Below are 20,956 nucleotides of genomic sequence, written 5' to 3'. Positions count from 1 at the left end.
AGGTGCTTGTCTGACTTCCGCTGCCAGCTGCTCTGAATTTGGATGCAGGGCATGGTGCCTCTGATGTGGACTTGGTCACTGCCCCGCATTTACATAACCATATCTCGTTTTCAGCTTCAGGCTCGTTCCTCGAGCCAATAAACAGGGCAATGGGAAACGCAGAGGGGGCCAGAGCGAGTGACACTTTGGATGTCGCTGGATCATTAGCTCTGCTTTGCACAGCTTTGCTCCTTGGGTGATCAGGCCCCAGGTGTGAATGCCAAGCATCGCAACCTTTCACAGATTTCCTCTTCCCCTTCATGCTGCCACATGTGCCCCTCTGGGGAGTAAATCTCAACCAACATTTCCAAAAGGTGTGAAGCATTTTATTCTTTCCTTGCAACCCAAGGCTACATCATTATTTAATCACACTCGACAGGTGTATTAAAGAAGCCCGCACAGTGTAGTGTTTTGTGGCTAACATAAGAAGACGTTGAAATGGAGAAACAATAGGAGCGGTGATAACTTGTAGCTGTACGGCGTATGCGTAATGATCATATCTACATATGCAAACAACGGCGACTGTTTCTGAACCAGAACTGTTGCCTTCTACAACTGCTTAGACAGTAGTTTCTCAAACATAAAATATTCACATCTCAAGTTCTAAATTGTTTTTCCCAATAATGGAGAAAATTCATGGTCCCCACACAAAGTATTTTTGTTATAATATTCTCATGAAGTTGTTCCTTAGGACTCACTCTTTAGGATAAAAAGAGCACTTTGAATGCATTTAAAAACACCCCTAAATGATGCAGTGGTAGAAAGTGAATATGGGTGAGATTAAAACCAGCTGTGGTTGCATTGTTCCGAGTCTCTGCCCAATGGTCAACGATTGTAATGTGCTTCCAGGGAAACTGTCACAACTGTTGCCACACCAGTAGAGACCTTTGATTTGGGTTGATGTGGGAGTGAGGTAGCTGATGATCTGCCCTAAACTGGAAGACTGGAAACTCAGGTTGGAGAACTCGTTGAGGATATTGATACACTATCAAGGGAAATATTAGTTGGAATGGTCAAAAGATGAAAGTTCCCATGATTGATATCAAAGGAACAGCTGATTCCCATGGTCATAAATTATATACCCACAGGTGTTGTGTGGCATGAACTTCCATCTCGAATGATCCCTTGCAAGTCTTCTTCCTTCATCAAGATTCCGTCTGTCATCAACTTTCCGTCTCAGCTGTTCTGAAGCTAAGAGGATGCTGAATGTAAATTTCAGGGGCAAAGCAATTGCCAGCAATCCGAACCCCCTTGCCTAGGAGTCACTCTCGGGCTTACCTATCAATAACATATGAAATAGGTGAGCCGTAATGTGAAGATTTGCATCAATATCATCCCAGAACTAACAGGTTTCCGTGGGGTTTGTGAGGCTTGAGTGTGACAAATAGGAACCCTGGCTGGAGTCGATTCTGTGGTCGAGTAACGTGCACCTGTTTGGGGGAGGAGCTTGCTCAGGGACCTGATAGGGCTAGAAGACTTGTCACAACACCCTGAAGTCCATCCCACTGCCTTGGCTTCTAGTCCTCACAAATATCCTTCCTCCAACCGACCGGTGAGAAACGGTGACATTGCACGAGTACAAACAGCTCTCACTAACCAACAGCTCCTGCTCCATAAGACCCTTGTTCACACACCTCGCAGTCACTGTACGTCCTGCAGACCATTTTCCGGGCATCTGGAAAAGCTCTTCTGTGATAGAATCATAGAATCCTAGAATCCCCGGGCGGGCAGAGACCTGAGAGACACCGAGTCCAGCCCCCTGGCCAAGGCAGGACCAACCCGACTCCATCATCCCAGCCAGGGCTGTGTCAAACCAGGATTTAAACACCTCTAGGGCTGGAGATTCCACCCCCTCCCTAAGGACCCATCCCAGGGCTTCCCCACCCGCAATGGGAAAGAGTTTTTTTCTAATGTCCAACCTAGACCTTCCCCACTGCAACCTGAGCCCATTGCTCCTTGTTCTGCCATCCGTCACTACTGTGAACAGCCTCTCTCCAGCCTCTTTGGAACCCCCCTTCAGGAAGTTGAAGGCTGCTCTCAAATCCCCCCTCGCTCTTCTCTTCTGCAGACTAAACAAACCCAAATCCCTCAGCCTCCCTCGTAGGTCATGTGCTCCAGCCCCCTATTTTTTCCTTTTTTTTTTTTTTAGGACAAATGGTATCTCCATGCTATCTGAGCTGGGTGTTTTCTGTTAATAAAGCCACAAATCCCTTCTCCCTTTCGGAGAGGGAGTCAAGGTACCAGGTACTGACTGTAATCTGTAATTGCAGCAGGTTGTGCTAATGGGACAGGTTACTTTGGGGCCATTTCACACTATGTGAAACATAAGACTTGGATGAAAGCCACTGGCGATTTGAGTCTAACCGCTGCAGAGCCACCTGCGCCACGGAACGCCCATGCATTTTGGTCCTGCCCCACTACATTAAGGGACGCTTCCCCCCGATTCGAATGGGAACACAATCACGCCCTTGGGTAGACCACGTTCAGAAGCAGCAAGAAGGCCTGGCCCGATGGGAATACCAGCAACACTGGGTTGCCATGCAGAGAATCTTACAGCGCTGGGGACCAAGCCTAGGTTGTGCTATCAGCCCTCTGTGCTTGTGCACACACCTATTCAGCAATCATTCCACCGAGTTTCCTAACCAATGTTCATGGCCTTAGTTAATTGACACCTACAGACGTCAGCCCTTTACTAGGGTGAATGCTTTGAGTTGTTTTTAAGGGGATTAGACGTGGAGAAAAGAATCACAAGCAACATCCATTTGCAATTCAAAGATTTCACACTTGCCCATTTTTAAATCAGTGGAGAGGCTGCTTGTTATGGTGTCTGATAACTACCAGGTGTGTGGCCCATTGCTAATCTGACTGCGGGGTGGGCTGGATTTCTGGCCAGGTGCAACTGCTGGAGAGCATGTGATTTCATTCACATTTGATTGGCTGCTTTCCATGTATGTAAGTGTAACAGTGGCTAAGAGGCGAGCAGACGGATCAAGCTTCACTCAGATGGAAGGATATTTACTCTGTGGAGGTTTACATAAGCTATAATCTGGCTTTCATTGTGACATCTCTGTTACTACGACACGTGTTCCTGGAGGCTTGTGCTACCGAAGATGGTGAGAAGCGAATTCAAAAGTGTCCCAAGGCAAAACTTCCCGAGAACAAATGAGAATATTGCAAGCCCCAGCCTGGCACTCTCAGAGCGACATGGTTTGTCTCATCTCTCAGTCCTGGGCCTTGAAGGTCATGGCTTTTAGTGCTGCTGCAGCGCCGCAGCTTTTTGCCATTTCGAAAAAAGGAATTTCGTTTGAGTCAGTACTGAAAGAAAGCGATGGCTGAGCATGGACAGTCCTTGCGGCTGGGCATTTGGTGACTGGCAGAAACCACGTTTCCTTAAAACTCATAAGGAGACACGAAGACTGTGATCTTGGAAACGTGCTTTGCCTGGAAGGTGCGATCCAGGTACTCTGACATGTCCACCTCCACTTCGATGGTCTGGGGTCCCTTCAGGCTTTGCACAAGAATCAGTTCTCCCGTCTGCCGGTCCGAGCGCTGCATCACAAAGTGCCCTCGGCTGTTGCCCCCAATAATTCCGAAGCGCAGGCTGTCGGGCCCTGGCCGTCCTGGGGCGGAGGCGGTTGCCATGCGGAAGAGAGGGGTGGGGGTGACGAGATTGGAAGGGAGGGGAAGGTAATGGAAGGAGATGGACTTTGGGGTGTGATGGCAGGATCTGCTGTCCATCGGGCAGGGGTTGCGTTCGCATTGGCTAGCAAGGGAAGAAAGGAAGAGGGTTAAGGCACTCCTGGGAGTGGGACGAGCCTGCGCGTTCTGACCTCACTGGCTCTGGCCTTCCTGCTCTCTCCTGTCTCCAGGGCGCCACTAGTGATCAGGCCGAGAACCGACTGGCATGTGATTGCCCAGCGCGTCACCAAGTTAACCCCGTGGAAAAGCAGCATTCCCAAATGGAGCCCCTCGGGCGCGGGAGACTCACCGCCCGCGGGATCAGAGGCAGCACTTCCATGGCGTGGATTCCCGAAAAGCAGCCGGCTGGGGCCCAATTCTGTTCCCAGTGACACCGGCATAAGTCTGGGGTCTCTCCACTGAAGTCAAAGGAATCGGATCGATACCTCCGTAACTAAGGACAGAATCTGGCCCACCGGCGACTGAACTCGGGCCTTCCAAGCTAGACACATGAGCCTTTCTGGAAGCATCCACATGAGAGGTGGGAGCCGGCCTCCCAGCCTGGGCTCATGCTGGCAGGGCCTGGGTTAGCGTATTAAAAATAGCTGTGTGGGCACCGTGGTACTGGCGGTGGCCCAGGCTAGCCAGACGAGCTTACACCTGTCCTGCCAGGGGGGACCGAGCTCTGGCGAGTAGCGCAGGCTTCACCCGGATTATGCTGTGCCAGCAGCAGTCTGTCTGTCTGTCTGTCTGTCTGTCTGTCTGGGCGGCGCAGACAGACCTTACAGGAGCCCAAGCTAGAAAGCCAGGCTCCGTCCCTGGGGCTGTCGTGGACACACACCCACGCTGACCAGCCTGCCAAACCTAGCTCTCTCTCCAGCATGCGAGGGCAGGGCACTGCAGCTGAAGCCCAGGGTGAAAACCAGGGATGAAAATGGGAGTTTTGCCATTCACATCAAGGGGGCCAAGATGTCACTGAGAGAAGGCGAGGTGGCCCCGTGCTCATAGATTATATGGCCCAGAGGGGCCACGGTGGCCATCTCGGCTGTTCTCCTGTCTAGCACAGGCCGTAGGACCTCCCTGTTAGAACGGGCGCACCCCTCTTCACGACCCCCCCAGTTTTGGAGTTAGCCAAAAGAAGGACTGAACTAGCTCCCTGCTGACCCTGGGAAGGGGGTTTTCCTTCTCCGGGGAGTCCTGACCTCCTCCAGGCAGCATGTTTTACCTCAGGGGTTGGGAACGTCAGGCCTGGGGGCCGAATGTCGCCACCAGCTTGCCTGGATCCGGCCCCCCCAGCATTAGGGAGTCCATGCTGGTGATCCAGCCCAGCCTGCTGCCCCGCTGTGTGCCTGGCGCACACAAAATCTACTCGCCGGGGCTCTGGCGTGGGAAGGAAATGTGGGGAGCATCGTTCTCCTTCTAAGTCGGGGTCACACCAGCGAGGGTTTATTTGGTTTTGCTTCTCACTTGTGTGCGGCCCCCGACTGATTTTAATGTGGGTCAGCGGCCTCTGACCCAAAAAAGGTTCCCCACCCCGTTGTTCACAAGGCTCAGTACCAGAGCTTGTCAGCTGGGGGTTGTTTTCTCTGGCGTGGCCGGGGGATGGATTCTCCCCCCGTTCCTTGCTACTTACAACGGGGATGTTTTCACGTAGCTGGTGTTGCCGCTGGCCCGTGGGCACTCGGGGCTCACGCACTGGAAGCCTCCTCCAGTGTTAATGCAAATCACCCCCCGGGTGCAGTTGTGCTGGGTCAAGCCGCACTCGTCTATATCTGCAAAACAGCCAGACGTGAACAGAGCGCACCGGAGGAAATCACACCGCGCGCAGAACAGGGACCGTCGTCAGCACGAGGCACCTGCCACGGTCGCCATCCTGCGGTGATGCCTGTAAAACACGCCCCCGCCTGTGAAGGGAGGGTTGTTTCTAACCCCCAGCCCGTGTGCTGGAAGTTAAGCGCGGGGATTTCCAAGGTACCTTCGCTGGCAATAAAGATGTTGAAGGCCACGTTCTGAGCCTGTGCAATGTGAGTGCCTGTTGTCCACAGGCCCCCCGTGCAGCCCCACTGCCTTAGCTGGCTTTGCCCAGCAGAAACCAGAACTTAGGAAGCTGCGGTTTTGATACTGGCCGGGGAGGGAGCTCAGCTCCCCCCACTCAGAGCCGCAGAGAGAACGAGAGTCAAGAGAGAAAAGACTCGCTTGGTTTCTAAAATGGCAAAACCTCAAAGCCCGAATCTCACTCGGCCCAGCACCCAGGGACATGGCCCAATCCTTCAAGGGCTCAGCACCCAAACCTGCTGAGCTCCTTTGAAAATCCGGCCCTCCAGAGGCGGATCTTCTGAGGAAGAAGGGCCATTTTCCAGAGCAGATGTGCAGTGTGGCTCAGCCTTGTTTGTGTGGGCATGGACATACCAACCCTCCCCCCCTCCCACAGCTGCCTCGTAAATACCATTCAAAGGTGTTTTACTGAGCTGAAAGAGTTAACACTGATTACTCCATTATCGCTCATTCTTGGTCACCTACGCTTGATCTCTGGACACATTTGTTTTTTGGGGACAGAGGCTGCTCTTATCCCTTATTAGCTTATTAATATCAGACCATCCCCTACACAGTGTACCCAGAGATCAAACGTAGGTGAACAAGAGCAGAAAAATAAAAAAATCTATTTTTGTGGCAAACTTCAAAATGACAGAGTTATTTGAAGCTGATCATTTAAATTTTTTTAAAGTGTAAAAAAAGATGGAATATATAAATTGAAAACAATACCAAGCCATTATAAAAAAATGGTATGTCCATTTTCAGTAACTGCTCCTTTCTCCCCCCAAATTAAAAGGCAGTACATTTTTTACCAAAAAAATAACATTTGGACAAAACTGATGATTTTTCATAATGAATTTCACTTTTGAAAAAAGGCCGTACTTCGATGAAAAGCTGCTCACCCAAAACCATTTCAACCAGAGTTGAGTCAAATCTTTTAAAAGAACCTATATTATTTTTCTCCTGTGCATTCCTGCTGGGATGGGTGCGGAGAAGAGCTGTGCGGATGATCGGCAGAATGGACAACCTACTTTATGAGAGGAGGCTGGAAGAACTAGGCCTAGTGAAATGAAGGCCGAGAGGGGGTCTGATCATTCTTTAAAAATACGTACGTGTGTGTGCGTGTGAGAGAGAGAGAGAACACCAGGGAGGATTGGGGCTATTTAAGCAAAAGCACAATGCTGGCACAAGAACAAACGGGGCTAAACTGTCCACGAAAACTGGAAATTAGGAGGGTTTATCATTAGCACAGACAGTGCTAGGCTGATGCAAGAACCCTTCCTTTGACCTAGCTATTTCCTCTCAGGCAGGTGGATTGACACCCCGCCCTGTCCCGTGCTGCCTCCCCTAGTCCTGCACAGGAATCCCCAATGGGTCTGCCCCACACCCACGCAGTGTTCCTGGCCCTCCCTCCCACTCCTCCCATTTTGCCTGTCACTGCCTAAGAAGCTCCCTTTGCCTGCTCACTGGGCAGGTAGGCAGCAGCAGGGACTCCCGTGAGCTCAGACAGGCTGTTCTACTCCAGGCACGTATGGCACCTGAGCACCGTGGGACGTGTAGTAGCTTTGGCAGCCCTAGCTCACTGACTGTTGAGAGTCTGGAACGACCACTGGCCAGCCAGCTCTAGCAATGCGCTCTGCCAGGGAGAAATCCTGGAGTCCCATCACCTACGACGTGGGAAGATCCCAGCCAGTCGGAGTCTCCCAGGCCATAAAACCTCCACACACGTTTGGTAGGACCCAGCAGGGCTTTGCGACAGGACGTTACACTTGAAATCAGACAAATGCTCTTGGGGTTTCCTGCAGCAGGCCACAGAGTGGCCTCCCAGCTCTCACCTTCGCAGCTTTTCCCGTCACTGAGGAGCTTGTACCCGCTGGGGCAGGAGCAGCGGTAGGAGCCGGGAATGTTGACACAGTTGTGCATGCACAGACGAGCGGCTCCCTCCAGCTTGAAAACCTCGCACTCGTTTATATCTGCAGAGGAAACACACTGTCCTGTACAAGGCAGGCCCTGCCCCAAAGGGGCCATCCCAGCAAAGAATTCACGTGGACAATCGTTTTGCTCTTTGCCAGGACAAGAACAGCGGCAAAACATGCATTACCTCCCAAGCGTGGCCAGGAACGGGCCACAAAGGTGAAATGCGACTCCCTCCCGCTTTGGGACTGGTTGGGTTGGGTTGGCTTGATTCTAGCCCAGGCGCCAAGCCAGTACCAGTGAGCAGTACGCAGGCCATGGGCCATACCAAATGTACATGCAAATCGGGCTAGTAGTTCCCTGCCGAAAGGACCAGTGTAAACAGGTTCAACCCTCAGAGTCCACTACGAGCTAATTGTGGTACAGAGAGTTCAGCCTGAGCAGTCACCATTAAGGCCGGTGGCCCTTTTATTACGCACATTCGCGTTACACCCGAGCCGGATCGGCCTGCTGGCGGAGTAGGGGGGTTCGGGCCCGCCCCCTCTCCGAACCCCGGCCCAGGGCCCTAAAGGCAGGGACCCGTGGTCCCTCCCTCGCGGATGGGGGAACGCCCCAAAACACACCCGCTTACGGGCTCCACGACCCCGCCCTGGGCCGCTTCCTACTCCACCAGGCCTCCCGGCCCGTCCCCCTTGACCCCGCTTGCCTCACCTCTCCTTCCTTCTCCCCTCCTCCAGCTCCGTCTGCCGCGCCTCCCTGCACCGTGCCGACCCCGGGTTTAAATCCCCCGCCGGCTCCGTTCCCCCTCCGCGTCACTTCCCCTGCGACGCCTCCCAGCCACCCTTCCCCCGTGACATCATCCCCCTGCGCCTCGCCGGCCCCTCCCTCTTGGGCCCTGCCGGCCGGCGCCCGCTGCCTCCCGACGCTCCCTGCGCCGGCTGCCGGGGTGTTCCTGCAGCCCGCCGCGGCGGGCTGGGCCGTGTTCCCCGCCCCCCGGTGTGGCTGCCCGGCGCCTCCCGGCGCGCTCTCCGTGCGGGGCGCGAGTGCCCTGTCACACCGCCCGGCGCCTCCCGGCGCGCTCTCAGTGCGGGGCGTGAGTGCCCCGTCACAACCAGCATGCTGGGTTTTGCAAGTTATGGATTTCCCGAGGTTCCCCCAGTTGCAACAGACATAAGTAGATTCGCCGTGTTTAAAATCCACCGAGCACAACACACTCTGACACACTGATTTACAGACAGGAATCATTACATCCACTGCTAATATGCAGGCCCTTTTGTGAGGCTGCAGTCACGGGACACAGCTGTGTAGGACAGGGAGTGGAGGAGGACAGCTTCCCATGGAGCTGCAGGGACCGGCTCCAGGGTACAAAGTGGCTTGAGGATATGTAGGAAGTGGCCTTCTGCCTGAAACGGCAAGGTGAAGGCAAAGCTGTTCTGCTTGTAGAAACCAGAGTCTGACCAAATATTAAGACCCTGGCAATTTATTTTTGAACTTAACAAGGCATTTTGGGTCCCGGGCAAGTTCCCAATAGGTTCTGGCTGTCACCAAGTGTGGGTGTCCATGCCTTACTCAGCTGAAATTGCAGTGGACTAATTGACAGTCAATGGGCTACACTGTGATTTCCCCAACACTTGCAAAGTAATGCCAGGAGATCTTTAATAGCCCCTCAGCCCTGGATTTTATCTCTCAGCCCGAAGATGGCACCTCCGCAGGCAGCGTCTCTGGACCACGTGTCGGGCCACTGGCCCCGTCCTGACTCAGAGGGAAAGTGTCCTCTCCTGTTGCTCCCCCAGCAGCACCTGGATTTTCCTTGGCCGTTTCCTGTGCAAGTACTATCTGGACCCCGCACCTTAGTTTGTGAAATGGGACAGAGCACAGGCCTCAGAGAAGATCACAGCTTCGGGACAAGCCGTCTCTGAGCACAAAGAAAAGGGGAAGCGGGCTATGCCGTGTGAAAGAGCACCGCGGCGATACAGCATTCGGGAATGTTGTGAAACCAGATTGCCCAGGATTTGCAGAAGTAACTAGGGATCGGAAGTCTCCCCATGTTGGAGCTTAAAGGAGGCTGATGTTCAGAACATGCTGAGCACCCGCCCTCGGAGCACCAGGGCCCTCAAAGGCATGTCCTGTCCAGCACCCCACAACAGAGACACCCCAAATCACGACTCACTTTTGAATACTGGCTCGTGACAGTCTAGAACTTCTAGGAGGTCCAGACATGGGTTCCTCCCACCAAACCCCCTACCATAAAGGTGCGGGATAGGATCATGAGCTGATGCTAAAACGTTAAAGGAAAAAGGCAGCCCCACGGAACAACTACACTCAACAAGCCCAGTCCAATACCAGCTAGCAGCAGCTACAACAGTTGGCTTCTTCCAAGCAGCTCTCCCCACAGTAATCGCTCATAAAAGTTGCTGCAGCTACTGACGATTCAGCTGCATAGATGTGTCATGTATGCATGTGGCAGCAGGTGGGGGAAAGCCACCGATGGATAGTGCTGCTCATCTCCTACCCTGACATATGCTGTTGTCGGCCGTGCCGCTCATGTGGAAGCCGGCTTCGCAGCTGCAGTGCTGGGTCCTGCCGATTTTGGCGCAGCGTGGCCTGCGACTGAAAGCTGGGTCGTTTGTAACGCTCCATGAAGGGGGGGCTACAGGAGAGAAGAGAGGAAACCGTAAAGTGCTTCTAGGACGTCTGGCTCGTGGTTTCCGCAGGAACATTTTCAAAAGCGCCTCAGTCACTTAGGAATCTCAGTCCCATTTTCAAAAGCAAGTCGGACTTTCAGACCTAGATTTTTAAAGGTAGTTTTGAAAATTCCACTAGATGCTTCTATGCATCCTTGGGCACCCATTAAAACTCTAGCCTCGAGGAGCTTAAATCTTACTGAAAATCACTAGGAAATATGCTCCTAAGTCACTTAGTAACTCATGAAATTGTTTCCCTAGGGTCCCTACTAGAGCCACATGATTTTAGTTTCTCGTTCCTATAGTTTTACTTGAGTTTTTAATCACTATTCCTCTTGCTCAGGGGCATAGGTGACGTGTAGGTGCAGGCATGTGGGCTGAAGTGTTTCCTAAGATTTCTGATTGGCCTGGCAGGGGGTGGGAGAGTGAGAGAGGGTCTGTTCTTCTCCCATTGCACCTTCCCGCTGGCATGCTCAGCCCCTGCCTTGGCAGCTGGGCCCAGGCAGGGGACTATTTGCTATTGATTAACCATGTTGTGTGACTTGTTATCGAAGCCACGTGGCATTTTTTCTCCTTGATGAGACAGGGTCAGACGTGTGAAAGTTCATGGTCTTTGGAAGCTCTTTGGGAGGAGAACGCTCCTTCCGTTCCGTGTTTGTACAGCGCCCGGCGCAAGGGGAGTGGGCCTCTAAGCACTACCGCAGTGGAAATCGTTGTCATGCTGAGGTGCGAGGCTGATATCTGAGAATGGGCAGGGCCTTCTGCCATGCTAGAGACTCTGTCACAGGGACCCACGTTCCGTACCTGTTTGCAGTTGGTATTGGCAGCTCTCGCCGGCCCAGCCTTGAGAACAAGAGCATCGGTACTGGTTTACTCCGTCCACACAAGTGCCACCGTTCTGGCAGGGGTTACTTGAGCATTTGCTGATCACTAAGGGGAAAAAACATTTTTAAAACAAACCACACAGGCTCTGGCTTTCCTAGCGTTAGGCCTGATCCTGCAGTAAGGGTTGGGGGGCCAAGCTAATAGAATCATAGGACCAGAAGAAACCTCGAGGGCTCATCAAGTCCAGGCCCCTGCACTCAAGGCAAGACCAAGCACCGTCTAGACCAGTGGTTCCCAAACTTTTTGGCATCACACCCCCCTTTTTGATTTTTGAACCCCCCTCCCCCACAAATATCAGCAAAACTTGTTGAGCAAAAAAAAAAAAGGAACTGAACAGGGCAGCAAAACTTGATAGGGGGAGGGGGGAGGGGGGAGGGGGGAGACTGGATCACCTCGTGCCCCAGCTGGAATTTCTTCACGCCCCCCAGTTTGGGAACCCATGATCTAGACCATCCCTGACCGGTGTCTAGGTGCCTGTCCAACCTGCTCTTCAATATCTCCAGGGATGGAGATTCCACAACCTCCCCAGGCAATTTATTCCAGTGCTTAAACATCCTGACAGGTAGGAAGTTTTTCCTAATGTCCAACCTAAACCTCCCTTGCTGCAGTTTAAGCCCATTGCTTCCTGTCCTACCCTCAGAGGCCAAGGAGAACAATTTTTCTCCCTCCTCCTTGTAACAACTTTTTAGATACTTGAAAGCTGCTCTCATATCTCCTCTGTTTTTCCCCCTTTGACTAAACAAAGCCATTTCTTTCAATCTTCCCTCATAGGTCATGTTTTTTAGACCTTTAATAATTTTTGTTGCTTTTCTCTGGAATTTTTCCCATTTGACCACATCTTTCCTGAAACGTGATGCCCAGAATGGGACACAATACTCCAGTTGAGGCCTAATCAGTGTGTAGTAGAGCAGAAATACTTCTTGTGTTTTGCTCACAACACTCCTATTAATGCATCCCAGAATGATCTTTGCTTTTTTTTACAACAGTATCGCAATGTTGATTCATATTTAGCTTGTTGTCCACTGTGACCCTAGATCTCGTTCTGCAGTCTTCTTCCTAGGCATTTTGTATGTGTGCAACTGATGGTTCCTTCCTAACTGGAGCACTTTGCATTTGTCCTTATTGAAATTTATCTTATTGACCTCAGACAATTTCTCCAGTTTGTCTAGATCATTTTGAATTCTGACCCTGTCCTCCAAAGAACTCGCAACCCCTCCCAGCTTGGGATCATCTGCAAATTTTATCAGCGTACTCTCTATGTCATTATCTAAATCGCCGATGAAGATATTGAACAAAACCAGTCCCAGAACTGACCCCTGTGAAACCCCACTTGCTATGCCCTTCCAGCATGACTGTGAATCATTGCTAACTACTCTCTGGGAATGGATATCCAACCTGTTATGTACCCACCTTATAGTAACTCTGTCTAGGTTGTTTCCCTAGTTTGTTAATGATTAATCATAATTTGTAATACCTGCACGAAATAGAACTCTCTAATACTGATACATTTACATCAAGGTTTAACAATCAGTGCCCAACATTTAGGGTCTAAATGTTAATGGGGGCGAGGGGGAGAGAGCTGGATCCTTAGCACTTTTGTAAATTAAGGATTTAGAAGCCTAAAATAGGGATTTAGGAACTTAAACTGAGGCACCCGTTTTTCCAAATCTCGGCCTGAATTGTGCAGCCGGCCTTTTCCTCACCACATCACGTGTCCCATGCGAGCGTCCAGCCCCACTACCCAGAATTCCCTGGGCAGCTTCAGTGCATGTGCATTTGGTTTTGCTGTTTCAAGTCAGCAGGTGTATTACTGCGGGTGCAGGGCCCCTGGGCCAGGTGTGAGGGGCTGGCTCTGCGCTCCCAGAAGCGGTGGGGCAGAACGGCCTGGAGCTCCGGGGCTTGGGGCACTCCCCGTCGGCGGGCCTGTGAGGGTGCCGTGAGCGTGTCTGGCTGCATCACCAAGCAGCCAACATCCCAAAGGGTCTTTCCCGGTGGGTTTGATTAGCGCACAACCCCACCGCTTGCAGGGTGGTAAATGGTCACACAACAAAGGAGAGAGAGTCCCAAGCCCCTGCTCAGCACATTCCGGACCTAGCTCACGTCGGAGGAGTGGGAGCGAAGGCTGCCCGGGCCATGTGGACAGCAGGCCCCTAGCGCACGCCAACAGCTGAGCTGGCTTGGGCAGCAGGCCCAGAGCCCGGATATTCCAGGCCTGCCAGAACATGACGTGATTGACCAAGACGTGAGGGCGCATCCACCGCCCTGTCCTTGAATGTGCTGCCAGCGCAGATGCAAATCTCGCCCCGCGCGTGCTGCCGGCGATGATGGTGTGCATGGGCCACACGTACACCTGGGCTGCAAGCTGGGGGGGAGGGGCACGGCATGTCCCAAAGTGGAATGCGCACCAGTGGTGGCCCAGGTGTGCAGCAAAGGCGTGCAGGGCTTCCTCGGCTGCCAAGCATTTTCCCGTCCAGGAAAGCTACATAAAGCCTTCTTTCTTTCGAATCGACATCCCAAGCCTGGGCAGATTAAATGGCTCTCCCCCCCTTCGCCCCAGCGAGCCTGGTCTCTTTCTAAACCTCTTGGGGAACATTTTAACCTGCCTGGACACTCGTTAATGGCTCTCAAAGTCGCCACCTTATTTCAAACCAATTTCAAAAGCCAGCTCGACGGGGAAGCTACGGAACTCCTCTCTGTGCCATTGATTTGAAAACCAGACGCCTTGCTCCATTCATCTGGAGAAGAGGGTCGTGCCCAGGAAAGCTCATGGCACTATCTACATGTTGTGTGAGTCCTGCAGCCCCTCAGAGACTATCTGCTGTTTTTTAAGTTTTTCCAGTTACAGGCTAATCTGACTCCTGCTCTGAAAGAGTATGGCCGAGTTCATCTCCCGCGCACTGAGATTTCAGCAATGCAGGGGGTATTTGCCGGGAGCTTAATAGTCCATTAGCATTTTAGACAATGTGGTGGAATTTCCTTAGACAAACACCACTTTCAATCGGCAGAGCCCCGAGCTATGTAAGGCTTGCCAGGCCTACTGCGTGAATGTCAATAACCCAGGCTATCAAGAGAATTTTGGCAATAGGGGGTCATTTTAGGAGCCGAAGGACTGATACACACCATGGGCTTTATCCAGAACAAATTGCACGGTTTGTTTCACACGGCATCCAACCTCAATACAGGCCTGATTTCAAACTAAGACTGGAATTCGGTCCTTCCCTCTGAAATGCCAGGGATGAAAGGCCTGCCTCCAAAAAGCTCATGCCTAGCAGGAGGCTGGATTTATTTTTCAAACTTTCTCCCAGAACTCTGCCCTGACCCTGAGCTCCTCCACGGAGCCACTCCACGCGCCATCCCTCCGGGGTGAGTTCTGTGGGACGTTTGAGACGTGGACTAACTCGTTATCAACTGAAAGACAAAAGCAGCGGCTCCACGTGATGGGTGATGCCTGGCTCTCTCAGCAAAAGGAGAGCACAGATATCTCAGCGGGGCGCAGCAGAGGTCACTGAAGATCAGCTGGGAGAGGGGGTGAGGGTGGTGTAGTCAGTGACGCTGTGATTCCAAAGTGTTTGGTTGCTGTAGGTGCTGCTGGTCCATAATTCATGTTAGGATTTGTAGGACGGTTATAAAATCAATAAAGGCTTCATACACAAAGCAGGGCCTGTGTTCACAGACCCACCAACTTTAAACAATTTGTGTTGCATTAAAGATAGTTTGTTATCAGAATCATTTACATTTAGGCTACCTCTAGACTGGCATGATTTTCCACAAATGCTTTTATCGGAAAAGTTTTTCCGTTAAAAGCATTTGCGGAAGAGAGCATCTAGATTGGCACGGATGCTTTTCCGCAAAAGCACTTTTTGCGGAAAAGCGTCCATGCGAATCTAAATGCGGTTTTGCGCAAGAAAGCCCCGATCGCCATTTTCACAATCGGGGCTTTTTTGCGCAAAACAATACCGCGTTGTCTACACTGGCCCTCTTGCACAAAAGCATTTGCACAAGAGGGCTTTTGCCCAAACGGGAGCAGCATAGTATTTCCGCAAGAAGCACTGATTTCTTACATGAGATTGTCAGTGTTCTTACGGAAATTCAAGCGGCCAGTGTAGAGAGCTGGCAAGTTGTTCTGCAAAAGCAGCTGTTTTTGTGGAAAAACTTGCCAGTCTAGATGCAGCCTTATACTTTAAGGTTTGGTTTTAGCACTCCGGAGAAGCTTTGATCTCTTCCTCAGCTTGTCTTTGGGATGCCTGGGGTCTTAGTGTTTCGGTCCTTTTTTATGACTTCCTAAGCCCACGCCTAAAAGAGTGTAAATACTAATATTGCTTCTCTGGCACTTTGTGTCAGTAGCTTTGAACATGCTTTACAAAGGAAGTCAGTGTCCTTAGCCCCATTTTACAGATGGGGAAACAGAGGCAGAGGGTGAGGAAGTGATTTGCCCACATTGCCTGCAGCCAGTCAGTGGCAGAGCTGGCAGCGAAACAGCCAGTCTCCTGAGGCACAGACCAGTGTTTTAACCACCAGGCAATGCTGCCTTGTACAAAGGTGCAAATATCCACATCAGGGCGAGCACGTTTCTGCCATTCTCTGTTACAAGTGGTCTGAAGATGGAGCAGCCCTGGAAGGCGGTTCTTGGCTCCTTGGCTGAAGCATCCATGTTAGCAGGGGGTCAGCAGGAGGTTTATCTAGCATCAGTCATTCTTCTCCCATCCTTGTTTCTGAATGGGGGCCTCTGGACGGTCCATGTGCACTAAGTGAAAGCAGATGGCAGCGCCTTGTGAGCGGCACGTGCACCGTTTCTATAAAGGCTGCTCCACAGTGTTTCTTTGAAGCGACTCAAAGTGCTGCATTCTGAAGGGAGCGGAGCCCAGCCTGGCTCCGGGAATGTCAGGGGCCAGGAGCCACGGGGACTGCTCCAGGGGGCATTCCAGGGCGGGTCTTTCTGAAGAGCTGCCAATATTTTCCCAGCAGGCCCCTCCGGAATGTCTCCGCTTTCTCTGTGATCAGGCTGCTGCGTCAGGACTGGAGCAGGGCTGGGAAGAGATTTGCATGGGGCATTGAGCAGTCATGGGTGTCGTCCTTTGGTGCAATCTGGGGCATCCCCCAAAGCAAAAAAATGTGATCTTCAGAAGTGTCTTCAAATGTCCCAAGTGTTAATCACAGAATCCTAGCGCACTAGGACTGGCAGGGACCTTGAGAGGTCGTCAAGTCCAGTCCCCTGCCCTCCCGGCAGAACCAAGCACCGTCTAGAGTTCTAGACCATCCCTGACAGGCGTCTGTCCAACCTGCTCTTCAATATCTCCAGGGATGGAGATTCCACAACCTCCCCAGGCAGCTTATTCCAGTGTTTAACCACCCTGACAGGTAGGAAGTTTTTTCTAATGTCCAACCTAAACCTCCCTTGCTGCAGTTTAAGCCCATTGCTTCTTGTCTTTCATGCCCCTCAGTCTTCTCTTTTCCAAACTAAACAAGCCCAATTCCTTCAGTCTTCCCCCATAGCTCGTGTTCTCTAGACCTTTCATCATTCTTGTTGCTCTTCTCTGGACCTTCTCCAATTTCTCCACATCCTTCTTGAGGAGTCGGGTCTTTCAAACTCACAAGACTGGCTCAAAAATCACAAGATTGTTTTTTTAATCCCTCATACATGTTGGGTTCTTTTGATTGAACCGCTAGTTTCTGAGCCTTCAGGGAATACTTGGGAAGCATTTTTAAACTTTTCTCCACGACCAGGGGAGCAGCTGGTTGTCTGCAGCGGAGGAGTGGACTCCCCAGGGACTCCCACTCCTACCCAGCAAACAGCCCTGGTCGACAGGCTCACACCTTGGAGGGTGAATGATGAAAAATGCTTGGTGCCAGAGGACACACTAGTATAAAAGCACCCTTGCACACGTGCATCTCCCGCCTGTGCCCCACTCTGTTCTACCAGGAAGAATAACCAGTAGGCTCGAGAAGAGAGACGCGTTCCATGGCCATGCAGTATGCAAATTTTAAACGGGTGTCAATTGGAGCAGACAGGGTGTCAACTGGAGCATGGATCCTGCTGTTGAAAGCTCAGCTGCTGTTACAATAACTATCCATGAACTGGAAATACATTTGGGAGCAATCGTTTCAATCCATCCACGGCACTTGGACGGGTTTTTCCACAGAGGCGTTCCTGTGGCTGTGTCATCTCCCCGTTACGATACAGCGGAGGGCAGAAAGCCGTAGAGCTGTTCAACAAGCGGCGCAGGGTCACAAAATGACTGGTTGGCAGAGAGCTGGGAACTCATGGCGAGAACGCTACTGCCCTCCCCGCATGCAGGAATGCTGCTTCGGCACAAAGTCTTCCCTTCAGGTCCATGGACATCTGAGGGGACGGTTTTTCTGCTGAGTCCCTTCCGTGCTCAGAGTGGTACAGTGGGTACTTTAGGCTTTGAATACCAGTTTCAATTAGTCTTGCGGTTTTGGAAAACATACTTTAAAAAACAACCCAAAAACTCCTTTTCTGTGCAACCGCATTAAGCCGAATGCCTGTTAACCACCATGAAATGTATTTCTGCCCAGTAAATTATTTTTAATAGAGGTAATTATATATAATTTTCTTGTTTGCCAATTCAGATCAATCACACATGGGACAGAAAGGCAGCCGTCCAAATAAACATCTGAGGAGAATTATTATGAATGTGGCATGCCAGCTGCTTCAGACACTGATAGTTATTGTTATGAAATAAACTGTCTATTAGGGAGTTGGTTTTAAGCTCGGAGCTTCTGCCCTGAGCATATTAACTGAAACTTGCGGGGACTCGGGACGAGAAAAGCGGAATGATGTGGGTTTGCTGTCAGGGCCTTGGGCCCGTTACTCAGAGCTGGAAACCAGCCGAACGACTGGTGCCCAATGCCCCAGCTCCAGCCGTTGTTGTGCAAAGCTGTAAGGGGGGACCCATCGAATGACTTTTCCACTTCAGTGGGGACTCTCCAAGCACAACTCCAAGAGCGTGGACTTGCTGAGGCTTGCAGGGGCCAGCTGTGAGTTCTGCAGGCAGGACTGAGGCCCAGCTGCTGGCTTTTCCACATCTCATGTCCCCTGGGAATTGGTCTTTGCAAAGACCAGAATATCACAAAGCTAAGTGCTGAGATCACCGCACTCGCTCGAGTCTCAGCAAAGAGAGTGAGGTTGCTAAGGTTCAGGAGAAGAATCCTTTCTAGATCTGCTTTTTTTTTTAAAAAAAAAACAACAACCCCTCCTTCTCCTCCCCACACCTATTATGCAAGAAGCTGAAGTTAGGCAGATAACTGACAAGCGGCGGGGAAGCAATAGCAGAGCTGAGAAGCCAGCAAGGCACGAGTCTTTCCTGCACACCAACCATCCGCACTAATGAGTTACGGCGTTTTCCAGCCGCACCACTTTCCTGGTTTTGTTCTCTCATGTGGCACGCATGGGCCTGTGCAGTGGCATGAAGACAGGCTCGCACACTCAAACCAAAGGCGTGAAGAGGCACGTACCTTTGCACTGTGGTGCTTCTCCAGTCCAGCTGCCGTTCGCCTGACACACTCGGGTGCTGGAACCAACGAGCTGGAAACCAGGTTCGCAGGTGAAATGGACTTCATGGTCCACAAAGTACTTGGTACCAAATCTTCTGCCATCCACGGGAGCATCCAGGGCAGGGCAGGACGCTGCAAAATCACAGTGGGAAATGCTGTGGTTAAATACTCGGTGTGCTAGCTACCCTCAGAGACACGGCATGCTGTACAGATACAGCTGGCTTACAGCCTGCTGCCTCGCTGCTTGGTATTGTTCCACGCTGGAAAAACAAAGCCACCCCTTTAGAGAGCCTCGGAAGCTGTGGAAACCTACAGCAGAGTTTCTAGGTTAGTTAGGCAAGACGCCCTTGTCAGGGCCAATGGAGCTATCTTTGCGGTGGTTGTCACCGGGTGATGGTAGCGCCTCCTTTGTTTAAACAGGGAAGACTTCGACTCTGACATGGTTCCTCACACAGGAGAATTTTATGAGGAGCAGCCTAGATGTGAATTTCTGAGGCCGTGCGTGGTTCCGTGACTTCAACAGGGTGACTCTCAGTGAGGCGCCGTTCAACTAGACAACAGCTCTCAGAGCCTGCCCCCGAAGACATGGCTTATTTTATACTTGGTATGAAATAATCCACGGAGAACAAGGGGAGGAACCATCAGCTCTCAGAGCCCATTGCCGGGCATCCTGTCCTCACGCTGCCCCAGAGCCTGTCTTTCGGTGGAAAGCGAGAGAGGAAAGTGAAGTCCTGACATTTACCCAGAGCCCACAAACGATGTGAGTGGAATGTCTGCCCCATGAAAGAATGCTCTGTCCTCAGCAAAGAAAATCAACGCGCCAGGAAGAAGTGTGTGTTCGGAGCTGGCCTGTTTCACAACGGAATTAGCTTAATGCCCTGATGGTTAGTCACGTATGAACGAAAAGCAAGACTGAGCTGCTACCGCCCAGTGGCCGTCTTTCTGACAGCCCTACATGTACTGTCTTGTAGTGCCCTGCTCTGAGTAGCCCTGGCCAGATGAAGCATTTGATATCACACAGCAGGGAAGGAGCTGCTGGGCCACATCTTTTGCGGGAATAAACGGGTGCAGTGCCACTGAAATCAGTTTAGAGCCGCCGTTCTGTTTTACATGAAACCTCTTCATTTTCCACGAGCGAGAAATGCGCCTCTGCGTTTAGATAAACCCCTAGCTAGACAAAATTGCTTTATATAAAATCGAAAAAGCACTGTCTAAGCAGGGGCTGTAGACTATCATGTAGACTGTGGGCACAGATTTTCCCCAGCCCTCCTCTTCCTGTCTCATGTGCCCCCACCCCCACCAGCAGTCCCTAATCCATGGGGACCTGCAGCCCCTTCACATCTGAGGCCATGTCTTCACTCAGTGCTGCAATTGATCTTCTGGAGTTTGATTTAGTGGGTCTAGTTAAGACCCACTAAATTGAACTCAGAGGCCTCCTCTCTCCCCTCCCCCCCGGTCAGTGGTTGGTACTACTGCTCCTGCGAGGAGTAAGGGAAGTCAACAGGAGCCCCCACTTTGGGGATGGCAGGGAAACTCAAAACAAGGTACATCGACTCCAGCTGCATAATTAGCGTAGCTAGAGTTGCATATCTAAATTCAACCTTCCCCGTCAGTGTAGACCCGGCCAAAGTGTTGTTGCAACCCTGTGTGCCAGATTGCAACACCAGACTCGTAAACGTGGCCTGCCTACATGCTTGTCATGATCGAAAGTGAGATGCCAGTGCGAGGGTGTGGGACCTGGTGCACTTGGTCACAGCACACCACTCAGACTTGGCCCGGCCAAAGAGCAGGTGGGCTGTAGCCTGGGTGGCCCCTCTGGTTCTGTGGCTGATGCGTGTAAGGATCTGATCCCAGCAGCACCTCTGGGTGTAATACTTCCTGCCACTGACGCCGAAGGGCAGGAGATCTCGCGCCCACACACCCCGTGGGAACAGATCAGTTAGGTTGCTATGTCACACAATCAAAAGTTGCAAGTTTCTGCTCTATGGAGGCCCACACACGCTTAATTCGGCCTCCTTGTGTGTCCAGCCTGCCCACCTGCCCGGGGCAGGGATCCGGGGTGTAAGCCGTCCGGGGATGCCAACAGTGCTACCCACCCAGAGAGGCTCAATATGGCCACGTCCTAGCTCCAGGGCTGTCGGTAAATGCTCCCCCACCCCCACCCCGAATGCTTTCCTGGATCAAGTACAGTGCTCAGCAAAAGGGAC

At 51.8% G+C, this 20,956-nt stretch overlaps 1 protein-coding gene across 1 annotated transcript in view; it reads right to left on the bottom strand.

The window, feature by feature from the left end:
* Positions 1-343: 343 nt before the first annotated feature.
* FBLN7 (fibulin 7) overlaps positions 344-20,956 on the bottom strand; it is a 42,927-nt gene continuing 22,314 nt past the window's right edge. The window contains exons 3-8 of the mRNA XM_075925892.1: positions 18,711-18,881; positions 11,154-11,279; positions 10,178-10,315; positions 7,587-7,724; positions 5,351-5,489; positions 344-3,802 (exon numbers count right to left, since the gene is read on the bottom strand). Of these exons, the coding sequence (XP_075782007.1) occupies positions 3,430-3,802; positions 5,351-5,489; positions 7,587-7,724; positions 10,178-10,315; positions 11,154-11,279; positions 18,711-18,881 (1,085 nt within the window). The 3' untranslated portion in view covers positions 344-3,429. The remainder of the gene's footprint in view (positions 3,803-5,350; positions 5,490-7,586; positions 7,725-10,177; positions 10,316-11,153; positions 11,280-18,710; positions 18,882-20,956) is intronic.

Source organism: Pelodiscus sinensis, chromosome 3 (genome assembly GCF_049634645.1).
Source record: "Pelodiscus sinensis isolate JC-2024 chromosome 3, ASM4963464v1, whole genome shotgun sequence".
In the NCBI taxonomy this organism is placed as follows: domain Eukaryota; kingdom Metazoa; phylum Chordata; order Testudines; family Trionychidae; genus Pelodiscus; species Pelodiscus sinensis.
This window is presented reverse-complemented; position numbering and strand designations above follow the sequence as displayed.